Source organism: Peromyscus leucopus, chromosome 15 (genome assembly GCF_004664715.2).
Source record: "Peromyscus leucopus breed LL Stock chromosome 15, UCI_PerLeu_2.1, whole genome shotgun sequence".
Lineage (NCBI taxonomy): Eukaryota > Metazoa > Chordata > Mammalia > Rodentia > Cricetidae > Peromyscus > Peromyscus leucopus.
Window position 1 is genome coordinate 52792793 of NC_051076.1, and position 13427 is coordinate 52806219.

The window sequence follows — 13427 nt, forward strand, 5'->3', positions numbered from 1 at the left end:
CTTTTATATGCTGAGCCATCTCCCTGGTCCTCTGAAGCTTCTTCAAGATGATGTTGAGGGCTGGAGAGATGGCTCAGAGGTTAAGAGCACTGGCTGCTTTTCCAGAGGACCCGGGTTCCATTCCCAGCACCCCACACGGCAGCTCACACCTGCCTGTAACTCCAGTTCCAGGGGACCTGACACCCTCATGCCAACGCACATAAAATAAAATTAAATAAAGATGGCGAGTCTAATCCATGGTGCCCTTTCTTTGTTGGGACATTAGCTGGAATTACCCATTTTACCAAGTCCTAAACTTCAGTTAAGGACTACCACCACTTAGGGGCAAGACAACTCGATGCCACCAGTCACTTGGCACATGGTAGGCCATCACAGTATGCCATCCAGTTTACCATGGGCTATTCTGTCTCTAGCCTGTCCGCTAGCTCAAGGCTAATAAGGAACCAGGTCGTCTTTTCCACAGAGCTTGGGCAAATTAGCTTGCACACAAACACTCACGTGTGTAAGATCTGTACCTGAGGAACTTTGGGACTGAGAGACACTGTCTCCTCAGACCTACCCCCATGGCTTTCAGAACCAGAGACCCAGACTAGAGTTACCCCTCAGATAGCCAAAATAATCAACATGATAGATCCTTCTGAAGGGGTTTCATGGGGCTAAAAAAGCACATCTGTTTTGTTATAACGAGCCCTTTCTAGAATCTTGATAAAGGAGCCCTTGGGGGCTGGTGGGAAAGCTCCAGAGGGACTATAAAGGAGTCTATCACCCTGTCTCTGGCTGTGCAGCCTTGACAGAAACCAAAGGCAGCTCAGACCCACTGGCTCCCTCCTCATGCCCACCAGCTCCAACCACAGGTGGCAGGGCAGAGGGGTGGCCCAGCTGCCTGCTCTCCATGGTGTGTGTTTGGCTCATGGATGCAAGGGAAAGGAGAGGGAAGGGACAGAGGAGCCTCGTGGTCTCCAGTCTGCCCTTCATGCAGTCACTTCGGACCTGCCAGGGACCAGCTAGCTCCTCCTCACCAGCCACTGGGCAAGATCAAAGGGGAACTGAGCTACAGCCGAGGGATTTAGATAAGCTAGCAAAAAGAACTTCCTGCCTGTAAAGATTGTTAAAGCCTGGAAAGGCAAGCCTGAGGGAGTCTGAAGTCATTCCTTGGGGGTAGCAGGCTTGCTGTCCTTCCGGCTTTCTCCTTCTCCCGAGCCTCCTCTGAGGACAGTCCCGAACACCTACCAAGAAGCTGGGTGCCGGTGCACTTACGCACAGCAGCACGGGTAATGTGTCGTGACCACACTGGGAAGCAGGGCACACACGCCCCATTCTACTGAAGCTCCCAAGGTGACATTTCACAAGCCCAGAGTCCCACGGTTTGTAATGATGGCAGAGGGAATTCAAAGCAGCCTTGTCTGTGCCCAGTCCTGCTGCAGTCACCAGGTCACCCTAGACAGGGCCAGAGGGGTCGGGCTGGAGGAAAATGATCCCTTTAGAATCCCTGCTGATCTCACCAGCAGCTGCCTGCAGGGAAAGCATTTTCACCACGCTGTATAGCTCAGGAGGCTGAGCCGGGCCAATTGTAGAAAGCAGGCCTCCTTTGCCCTCTGTAGCACGCCCCCCCTCCCAACACACACACACACACACACACACACACACACACACACACACACACACACACCCTCCTAGGCAGCCTGGCAACCTGCCAGCTCTGGGGAAGACTGCTTGCTAGAAGCAAAATCCTTGCTCTCTCAGGGGAGTCTGGCTTTCAGGCGCCCAGGGGCTTTTAGCTGACTTAGCCTAGACAAGGGCATCTTCCGACCGGGGCCAGTCTTCTCTCCGTCAGGGTGGCAAGATCTAATTCAGGGTGCTGACTCTTCAGGAGAGTGAGAGAAAACCCAGCTCTGCTAGGAGAGGAGCCACCAGGACCCTATGATCCCCAGAAGATATCACTGTTTGCCTACTGGAACCTTCCCTGGCTTTTCATTCTCAACTGGAGCCCAGCCCTCCTGTGGCAGCCCTCAGGGAACAGACTGGGCTGGCTCTGCACCCCCAAACAAGAAGGCTTTGTATTGTGGGGTCAAAGGGCATGGGTTTATGAGGCCCTGGCAGACCTGGAGAAAAGGGTCAGTCAACACTCTCTGTCTGACTTTAGCCTCTGAGATCATGGGGAGGGGGCATGACACTCCACAAAATCCTTAGGAGGTCCTGGGGTGTCTCCGGCTCCAACCCCCTCCCCTCCGAGGGGGATAATCTCAACTTTACCCTTTCAGTCTATCCTAGAGTCCTGGCCACTGAGCTCTGAGTCACACTCGGACAAACAGGGTTGGGCACCTGCTCTGAGGCACCTGGGGAGAGCCTTGTTGTCCATGACCTCAGCCTCAGGGGCACACCCCAGAAGAACTGAAAGCAGGCGGGGCGCTCAAGAAGCCAGAGGGCAGGAGGCCGGGAGAAGGCTAGCCCCTGTCTGGGGGAGGTACCCCAGCCTGTGATTGGCCAGCCAAGCTGCCAGGCTGTGAGCAGCACCAGGCGCTCTCTGAGACGGGTCTGGGTCGGACTCCTCAGCCTTTGGAGCCTGTGCAAAAACGGCCAGCCAGCTCAGGGAAGTGCCACTCAGCTGCGCTTTCTCTGTCCCACCCACCCCCCTCTTTGGGCATCTGGTAGGGGTTTTCCATGACCTCCCAAGAGACTGGAGGCACCGCAGCATCGGACTTAGGCCAGATCCCAGAGCTGTGTGTGCCGGCATCTGCATCTGGTGGGGGGCAGCTCGGCAGGGGCTGGGCCCAGGGGACACTCCCCAGCTGAGGAATGCCGAGCAACAGGCAGCTGGCTGGCTGGCTGGCTGGGATAGAGGGCTGCGAGCCTCCCCCCACCCCCACCTCGCTGGCCCCTGTTACCTACCGTTCCCTAGGACAAGCATTGTAGGCAGCTGGCTCTCGGAGAGGGTGCGCCTCACTGAAATCGGGCAGCTTGCTCTACTGCCACGCTACCAAGGTGAACAGCCAGGCATCTGGGGACAGGGATCATGGAATGCCCTCCTCTCCATACCCTGGAGAAGCTGGAGGTCATAGGAGAGCCCGCCAGGGACCAGGACAGCGCCGCCCACAGGCCACCACCTGCCCCAGTGGTTTCACGGTCCCTCAGCGTGCCCCTGGCCAATCTTCTCAGCTGAGGCAGCGGACTGGCAGGGTTAGCTTCTGCTGCTCCTAGGTGGAGGGGCAGGTGACACTGCTTTCCTCAATGCCTGGGGACTGGGGGGGGGTCGATCCCACAGTGGTTCTCAACCTGCAGGTCACGGCCCCCAAACGAGACCATCAGGAAACACAGGTATATATTATATTACGATTCATAAAAGTAGCAAAATGACAGTGATGAAAATGATTTTATGGCTGGGGGGGGGTCACCACAGCATGAAAAACATGTATTAAAGGGTCGCAGCCGTAGGAAGATCAAGAACCACTGTTAGAAATTCCACACCCCGGAGAGTGACAAGGTGGAGCTCAGACAAGAGACCTCGGGGACCTGAGAATAGGAGAACAGAAGCTTCTGGAAACAAACAAACAAACAAAAACCAGCAGGGATTTGGGAGCTCAGGCCATAGTGGTGACAGGCAACTATGCCCAGCAACCGCGAAGGCAAATTTGGCAAGCTTCACCCTGGCCGCACATCTGCTCGACACCGTGTGTATTTCCCACATCCCCTTTCACCACAACAAGGCAGGGCCGTGAAGAAACTGAAACACGGAGATCTCACAACACTGAGCCCATTAGCAGCTGGACTGAGACGTGAGTGGGGCAGATGAGGGATGTCTGGTGAGCACGCGCTTGCCAAAGGAGAGGGCCCTGAGTTCAGATCCAGCCTTTCCCATCCCTGTGTGTGCTCCCAACAGGAGCCCCGACTCTTTGGTCAGCTGAGAAGGATAGCACAGGCATGGTGCCCAGCACCCAGCAAACATTTAAGCAATTATGGGGCTTGTCACAGCCTCCTGTCCACTACAGCATACTTCTGCTAAAAAAAAAAACAAAAAACAAAAACAAAAACAAAAAAAACAAAAACAAAAAAGAATAGTTGCAAATGAATTCATTTTTACTAAGTAATATTGCTTAAACTTGAGAGACAGCTCTTAAGGACGCTTAACTTAGGGATTTTTGTTTAAACATATTACTCATCTTCAGTGCCCTAGGAGTCTTCCTGTATTTTGTCCCCTGCAAGGACACGACACTCCCCTCCTCACCCTGAGCACTTTTCTGCACAAGGAGCAGACCAGAATCAGCCAAGTGTTCCCATTCTCCAATGGGTAAAACGAGGCCCAGGAGGTCCAGGAAGACAAGAAGGGAAGGGTCTGTGTGACCCACCCCACGGACAGTGACGCAGGCTCAGCCCTGCCCTGGGTCCCCAGAGCTGTAAGGGTAAGGGTGTCAGGTTTGTGGAACCTCTGTGGGTTCCCCGGCCCCAGTCACGCCCAACCTCTGGTCGGATGTTTTCAAATGCTAAGATCCAATCAAGCAGGCTGGCTGGGTGGTGGAGGGGCCGACTTCCGGGGCCTGGGGTTGCTACACTCCACTTCCTGGTGAAGACAGAAGCCCTGTTTCTGCACCAGGAGGCCACTACCAAGGTCCTCAGGTCTCCACACAGCCCATAGAGGGCCCAGGTCCCCAGATCTATAAATCAGACAGCATGGGGGCACAGCTGGCATTGAATGGCAGGCACTGCTTAGCTTTGGGACCCTGGCACCCCACGTAATGACCCCACAGTTCCTTCTGTCTTGGACTCTCCTTGACTCTTGGACCAAGTCTTGATTTAAAAAAAATGGAGGCAGCCATTGACCAAGATTTCAGAGAAACCGAATTCTTGGGAAGTCGCTGCAGCAGTGAGCTAGCCCAGGAAGAAGAGGGAAGGGGTGGAGCCTAGCACTGTCCCCTGGCTCCCGGGGTAGTCTCTAGGGCCAGTGGTGGGGCGAGCCAAGGCACCTCCCCCTCCCCAGCACACTGAAGGAAGGAAGTTGAGCCAAGGCAGGCAAAGATAAGGGAGGGGGGCTAAGCAACACCAGGGACTCTCCTCGTGGTGTGGCCCAGAGCTGGGGGCTTGAAAGGGTCTTAAATGAACTCACCATGTGGCTTGGCGTCCTCCAATTTTTAACTTTGCCAACTCCCATTTCTTGGTTGCCCGCCTCCCCCCACCACCACCGCCCCCATCTGTCAGGCCTCTGTTTCTGCAGCATGGTGCTTACAGCCCTGCCTCTTCCCTCTCTGGCTTTCCTGCTCACCCTTCTCCCCTACCCCAGGTAAAGGCCAGTCAAGCCTTTACAGTACAGGGATTAATGGCTAAAAGGATCACAGGCGGGCGGGCAGGCGGAGGGGCTGATTGGGAATCTCTAGTGTGAGATTGACTGGCCTGGATTCAGGGCCCCATGGGTCTGATTCCAGCCAGCAGGAGAGACCACAGTGTGAGGATCTGGGGGCCTGCTCACCTCTGGCCCTCTCCCCCACATCCTGAAAGCTCCCCTCTTTCTGACTCTAGGAGTTCAGATCTCCAAGCAGTACTTTGTACATAGGCAGCTTCATCCCCAGGGTTCCCTTTCTAACAGTCCAGGGCCTCTTTTCCCACACGCATCCCTGATCAGCCCTGTATCCCGGATCTCTCCCTGTCCACAGGGCCAGATCCCAGGGTTCACTCTCAGTGAGTCTTGTGGAAAATCAGAAAGCACTTCAGTCAGAGATGAGAACAGACTTCCAGGATGTCAGAAAGACAGCTGGATTTGCCAGCAGCTAGGAAACTTATGGCGGTGGGTAGGTCTAGGCAACCCCTAATCCTTGCTCCTCCTCCTAAATGTGCCACTGGACTGTAGTCCCCACGCCCTTCAGTGGCACAAGTGATTTCTGGAGGTGGGACGTAAAAAGAGATCCTCAACCAAGGGGAACTCCCCCGAAAGCACATCACTGGCACCATCTGCTCCCTTTTCCAGCCCAGTCCCACCCTCAGCTCCCTGATTAGAACCTGGGTTCTGTCCAGGCATTGTCTGCCTTGCACGGCCTGCTGCCCATTGAGGTCTGGCGTGTGCCGAGCTGGCTGATCAAGAGCCAGAGGGGATGAGTGGGCGGAGTTCTCACCTTCCTGGAGCCCCTGGAAAGGCTGGCTCTTCAGATGCTCAGTTTCCCCACAACTTCATCAACACAGGTCACTCCAGGGAAGGGTATCCCAACGACCTGGGTGCAGAGGGCAGGCACCATTCCTTCTCTGTGGTCAGGGTCCCAGAACCCTCCTGATGGTGGTCCTGGGAAGGGAACCCTAGCTTTTCCCTGACTCTCTACATAGGTGCCCATGCCCCTAGGCTCTTGAAATGGGAACCCCATATTTTACCATGCCAGGCCCAGGCCGGGGCATCTGAACCAAGGGGGAAGGCCTTTGTTTGGCTCTCTCCTGCAAAATGGAGTCTAAAGGGAAGCCCCCATGGAGAGGGTACCCCACCTCCTGCCCTGTCAGTCCTGGTTCACACTGGTTGGGGGTTAGGGCTCCGTTTTCTTTTTATGGTCGGTAGCTCACCTCTCCCCATCTGTTGTTGATGCCGTATTTACCCGGCTCACTCGCACCCCCACCATGCGCTTCCCTCGACCTCCAAGGGTTCCCCCTGCAATGTCAGCCTCAGTGGCAGCCCGGCTCGGCTCCGCCCCACCAGCCCACCAGGCACCTGCAGGGCTCCTCTTTGTCTCAGGCTGTTCAGTGCCACGGAGAGTGTGTACAAGTGATGTTCTAAGTGCTGCAGGAGCTGCTGGGCTGGGGGCCCTCAACCTCGACCCCCCCCCCAGCACGTAAGCTATATACTATCACAGTGCCTTCTCTCGGGTTGCAGAGGTGGGCATCTGCTCTGAGGCAGGAAGAGGGAACCTATTCCATCACTTTCTCTGATTTTGCCTAGAAGCAACTTCCCAGGATCCCTGGAATCTGGGTCATCTCTGACCCAGGGGATCTGGAGATCGGTCTCAGAGACCCACCCTAGACTTTGACTACTCCCCTCCCCCATTCTACAGGGCTGGAACGTACGCTTCTGTCCATGCCCGAGTTGGTGACCAGCTCCTACACTGGTACTCTCTCCCAGTATGTCCTCAAAGAGAAGACCCCGAACCCAACCAAGCGAGCAAGCGAGCTGGCAAAGAGCATCTCCACCCAGCACAAAGAACACAGATGTTCAACTTTGTAGCATTTCCTGGCCCTGCACCTGTGTGCCCCTTGCAACAGAACCCACCCAGCCATGTCCTCTTCCCTCCTAATGTCTGCCAAATCACTTTTCATACCTACAGATATTGGGACTCCAGATAAATCTAGGGGATCTCCCCCTTGCTCAGTTTCACCTATTTGCCTGTGAATGTAGCATTTGGGTCGTGCCACCCCTTTTCACCCCTTCGGGGGTTAGTCCCTCAGATACACCTTTCCCTTCCTCCGCCAGCTCCATCTCCTTTTGGGGCAGGACCAGCAGGGTTCTCTCCAAACGCCATTGGCACCCCGTGGAAGGCCGAGGCACCATTCCAACCCTTTCATGGGTCCCACAACCGATCTTTGTCTGTAGTACCCGCTCCCAGGATGGTGAGCTGAATCCAGAGCATAGAACTAGCTAACTGGGGTAGATGTGGGGGGAGGGGGGATTCCCTCCTATACCCCAGAATGAGACAGCAGCCTCATGGGGAGGCGAAGAGGAAACACACAGACGCTCCGGCCTGGGCCAGGGCTGGGTGTGAAATACCGGATTTCCTTGTTTATTCGATTTTCTGATCATTATGGGCTCCCAAGAGGGGCCAGAAATTACCACCCAAACAAAGCCACCTTCCATCAGTCCGCAGGGCCGCCGCTCCCCTGCGGCAGCCGGGCCAGCGCGCGTCGGCCCCTCCTCCTGGACTGCGGGCTCCAGCTCGAGCGGTGCCCGCGCCCCCCGCCCCGAGTCCACGCGAGACAAAGCCCGAGCCCCTTCCTCGCACGCCCCTTCTCCGCCATCGGCGCTCACCTGACGGCCACTTTGACGCAGCAGTCGCCCTGGCCAGCCATGGTCCTCTGGCACTAGGGTCTGGGCGCGGATCAGGGGCGGGGGTCCGGGGGCCACAGCTCCAGGCAGCGTCTGCGGCTGCAGGAGGCGGAGGCTCGGACACTGCTAGCGAAAGCGACCTCGCAGGCTGGAGGTGACATGCTCGCAGGAGGCGGCGAGGGGCTCACCCGCGGCCGGCCCCTCGGGGCTGGTCCCGCGCGTCTCCTCCAGCCATCGCGCCGCTGCGCTGAGCTAGCTGACAGCGGGCGGTGAGACCCGCAGCTCCCTACGGCGCGGCACACGCGCGCACACACCTCCCACCCTGGCCGCCACCTCCCGCCGCAGCGCGAACAAAGGGGGCGGGGGCCGAGCCGCCCCGGGACCCACCCCCAGCCCCTCAGAGCCGCACGGGGCTCCGCCCCTCCCCGGAGCCACCAATAGAAAGCCCCAACGAGCAGCAGAGGCGGGACTTGAGCCTTTAAAGGGACCTCTTGGCTCGCGTCCATCGGGTTGCTGGGAGGAGCTGGGAGGGTTGGAGGACTGGGGGGGGGGGGGCGGCGTGAAAGCCGGAGTGGCATGATGGACTCATCGCTGGGAACTTGACCATTCGGGAACCTCGGCCCTTGAAGTCATGGTACCTCGGCTTCAGCGGGACCTTCCTTTGCTAAATGGGGAACGGGACTCAAAGAGGAACAGCCCAAGGTCATACAGCGAATCTGTGGCTAGGCATGGGTAAGAACCCTGGCCTCTGGGCAGTGTGCAGCACCTCAGAGCATCCCACAGCGATTAGCAATTCGCGATTTGAAAGAGCCAGGAAAGCGTCCCTTCTGCATTTTATTCCTGTAAATTCTCTAACCTTTATTGAAGGGGATTCTCCGTTAACGTCTAAGTAAATTTCCCCACCTCCATCCTGCAACGTCTTAAAGCCCATCTTTTGCTTTGATTGCTGGCCTGCTCAGACTCTCCCTGCTGGACGAGGGTCCCATTGACCTTTATGACCCACAGATGACCCACTGGGCCTGCTTCACACTCTGCTTTGTGACGATGGGGGCAGAGGGTCAATGTGGGAGGCCAGAGCTGCCTGGGAGGTGGTAGGAACAAAGGGGCATTTCACTCCAGATACCTGGGAGAGGCTGGACGGCCCGAGTGGGCGGGAGAGGAAGCCGGCCAGCAGCTTACCATCACAGCTTTATAGAAAGGACAGGGGGCAGCCCTGGAGACATCAACACAGGGCCTTGAGAGAGGACACCAGGGCTGTGAAGTCACAGTTCCCTTTCCAGTTCCCCTCCCCTCCCTCTGAGCCCTACTCCTCCCTGCCCCCCAACTCCCAACATTAGGGCCATTCACAGGGCCCCTCACCAGCTGCCCTTCCTTCACTGGCTTCGCCCAGCTCCCTCCTCTGGAAAAGGCCCAAGAGGAGGACCCAGCTGCAGCTCAAGATGTGGATGGAGACCTCTGGGGGAGGGGAGGCAGGGGAACCTAACTCCCAAGCTTCTTGCATCAGCCTCAGATGATGAAACCACGTCAGAGATTTTGGCAAGTGTGTGGGTTAGGGTCTCAAGGATCCAGTTATCGGTGCCATCATCTCCCCCCCCACCTTCTGCCACCTCCCTACCCCCCACAATCTGCCCAGGAGCCCAGATCCCTGTTTGGAATAATTTTAAGGGGACATTTCAAAGTTATATATCAGAACACTGTTTGTATCCTCATAGCAAACAGGAAGAGAGCCATGCCCCAGAGTGGTGGTAGTGGTGGTGATGTGTGTGAGGGGTCCTGGTGAGACCCTACATGTTAATATTAGCATCTGAAAACCAAAGCCAGTGAATCACATCTTTTAGAGCAAGAGGCAAGCAGGGTGTTGAGGGATTGAGACCCTCCCTGTCTTCCACCTGAAACAGGATGTAGGGAGGTGAGTGGTGCTTATGAACCATCTACACGGGCTTTATGTTCATCTTCTTCTTCATCCTCCTAACCTTATGGGCTAGGGTCTAGTGTTCTTTTTCAATTTTGCAAGTGAGGAAATAGAGTCTCATAAGTAGCAGAGGATTTGAACTCACACATGTGGCTCTAGGCTTCCTATCACCTCTAAGGGAATGCCCGTGGGGAAGGGAGCTGGACTGGCCCAGCTTTCCCTGAGGGTACCACAAGCTACAGGCTTAGCCCTCCTGGATGATAACCGTGTGTTTTCACCAAAATGCTCTCTCTCCCATCCATCTCTGGACTCCTTTGGTACTTAGTTGTGGTTTCCTGTTTGCCATAAGTCTTCTCGGACTTCCAACAGTAGGTGACCCTTCTGACTCATAGTTCCACTGCTGGGAAATGCCACCAGAGCTGTCCCCTCTGCATCCTCTGACGTCCAGACTGTCCAGCTAGGGTGAGCAAGGCGGTGCATGGGCTGCAGATGCAGGCCTCCTAGACATTCCGGTTCCAGGGTTCCAGTTTCCCCGCCCACTTCAGCAGTTCCTTCCTGGGCCATCCAGGAACAGCTGGGTGGCAGAGGTCCAGACCCTGGACTCCTAGGCTCTGCTGTCCAGAGGGGAGGGACTAACTGCGCTGAGGTCATGTGGGGATCCCAGGTGAGAAAGAGGCTTATGCTTTGCAGTTTGGAGAGATTTAGATTAGGTCAGAGGAAGCCTAAGACAAATCTCTGCCCTTTTTGAGCTCTATCCAGCCTCAGCAACCATTGCTTTGCGGTGTTCCCACCTCCTACCTCTTCCCAGCTGCTCTTCTTTCCTTCTCTCCTTCCTAAATGCTGACGTCTCTCAGCATCAGCTACTGTATGCAGTTCTCAATGCTTCACACGTGTGCGCGCGCGCACACACACACACACACACACACACACACACACACACACACACAGAGAGAGAGAGAGAGAGAGAGAGAGAGAGAGAGAGTTGGCCCCAATCCCTAACTGGACTAGAGTATAAGCCCTGACTCCTATTCTGAGCTGCGTCCCTTCCCCCAGGCATCTTGGGTCCTCCATCATTTCTCCTGACAGGAGCTGTGGGCGTCTGGGCAGATGGGAACCTAGGGGAGGTGTGGGAAGCCCCCTCCAAGTCAGGAAGCTCCCACGCAACTGTAGTTAAAATACTCCAGCAGTGACTTAGGGCAGCCATCTGGCCTAGAGCTCTCTTAGACACATTCCACTTTTTAACAGCAATGCTGTGGGAAAAAATAAAGACACCGAAGTGATACCCATAGGTACCAGGAATGTTCCCAAGGGGGTCTGAACTTGAGTCTTCTTCCTCCCCCACCCCCTTCCGGGGTAGCACTAGGCAATAGCATTGCAAAGTCTAAATAAGCCCTGGTGTAAAGTGATAAGCTCAGAACCTGGAGTTCTAGTCCCAAGCCTTTCCCAGCAGCTGTGTGTGGTTCTGGGGGAGCAGAGGCCTTAGCCTGTCCTCCAACAGTGTCCTCAGCAGATGGCCAGCTATAACCTCCACTGTCCAGCCAGAGGCAGGGCCCGGTCTTCCCACCGGCAGGAAGCTCGAGACCCCAGAAAAGGTCCGCGGAGCTGCAGACTCAGGAGATCTGAGTGCAGACATGGACTGTGCCTCTCACTTCCTGTGTTTAGGAGGAGACAGACGAAGCCACGGAGGAAACCAGAGTCTGTTATAAATAGCAAGGAAGGCAGAGAGCCGTGGTTTCAAACACCCATCAGTCTTAAAACAAACTCTATTTTTGGCTCCAAATAATAATTAGGATTTAATTAATGTTCGCTGTAACCTCAGACATGTTTCTATTTCTTTTCTTTTTTTTTTTTTAAAGCAGAATCTTTCCATGAAGCACAGGCTAGCATTGAAACTTGTGATCAATGCTAGCCTCAGCCTCCCAAGCACTCCAGGCATACCTCATTGTACGTGGTTTTCTCTCTCTCTCTGGTTTTTGAGATGGGATTTCTCTGTGTAGCCCTGGTTGTCCTGTAGACCAGGCTGGCTTCGAACCTAGAGATCTGTCTGCCTCTGCCTCAGAGTCCTGGGACTAAAGGCGTGCGCCGCCGCCGCCCGCCATCACCACCACCACCACCACCACCACCACCACCACCACCACCACCCTGCTATACATGCTTCTTAATTAAACGTGGTGATGTGACCTACCCTTCTCTGTACCTTTTTAACAGTATTGATGTGGCAATTCTCAACGTCACCCAGACTCAAAAAGAACCCCCGGGGTCACATTTTATTTTCGAGTGAAAAAAACTGAGTCCCAGGGAGGTAGGGACTTGTGGAAAGTTGCACAGTACAGTAAGTAGAGGCCGAGCTGCGAGATGGGAAGTCTGGCAGCTGTGGAGTCCCAGGGCAGGCTCCATGGCAGCACGATAAGGACCCCAAGGCTAAACATCTGAAATTAGACTGTGGTGAGTTTATAGTCCTGACAAAACTTTGGTCTGAGTGAAATAACGAAAGACAGCCCAGAGGCTGAGTTGTGATCTTCTGAGTCACGGAGATCTGGGCTCACATCCCAGTTCTTCCCCTTGTGAGCTATGTAACCCTGGGCCAGTGATGTAACCATGCCCAGCATCAGCTGCCGCATCTCAAAACGGGGAGGATCACGTTCTCAGCTCAGGACCATGGTGAGGTCTCAGTGGGAGAACCTGGACCACACATCCCACCCAGTGCTCGCCTCAAAATGGGTGTCAAATCCTTCACGTTGTCCTCGGATTCTCCACCTTTTTCTCCAATAGTCTCCACCTCTGTCTGGACAGAGGGGTGGGTTTATTAAAAAGAAGAATACCAGGAGGGAGAGGCACTCTCAGGAATGAGTGTGGACAAGGCCCGGAGGGGACAGGTTATGAGGATGAGGTGTTGTTAGGGTGGGGGCTACCTTCCATGGCTGAAGGCTTGCCCTGCGTGCTTGGAGTCCTAGGTCCATCCAGGCCGTCAGTGTGAGGTCTGCTGGGGGGAGAGGAGAGGAGAATCTGCAGGAACTTAGCCACCCTCTGCTCACTACCTTGGGAGCCAGGGTGCTTTCCAGGAAGAAACTTTAGCCTTATGGACCCTTTTGTACACAGGTGATTCTGGACCACCTCCCCTAGGGGGCGGTCCCCTGAAAGGGAAGAGTTTGTACTCACCCTATAACCACATTGAACTGTGTTACATGTTCTCATCCACCTTCACAGTCATCTGTGAGGTATACAGTTATCATGCCTGTTTTGCAAAAGAGGAAATGGACTCAAAGGTCACTTGGCGAGGGTAGTAGTCATTAGTGCTGTTCACTTATTTCCTGCACTCTGCCTTCCAGCATAGGGCGGGACTACCTGTCCTTAATCCTTGGAGAGTAAGAGGCCACGTGACTTTAACCAAGGTGAAGGTTTAAGAGCCACGATCACTGCCACACCTGTGTTGTCCACAGACCACACACGAGAGAAAACTTTTTTTTTTTTTAACTGTGTTCAACCGCTGAACTTGTGAGTTGTGTGTGGTCC

General features: G+C 55.2%; 1 protein-coding gene across 1 annotated transcript in view; it reads right to left on the reverse strand.

Moving 5' to 3' along the window:
* The window catches only part of Kif21b (kinesin family member 21B), a 44835-nt gene extending 36484 nt beyond the window's left edge, over positions 1–8351 (reverse strand). Inside the window, 1 exon segment of the mRNA XM_028857526.2 lies at positions 7985–8351. Within this exon segment, the coding sequence (XP_028713359.1) occupies positions 7985–8025 (41 nt within the window). The 5' untranslated portion in view covers positions 8026–8351.
* Between the last annotated feature and the right edge of the window lie 5076 nt (positions 8352–13427).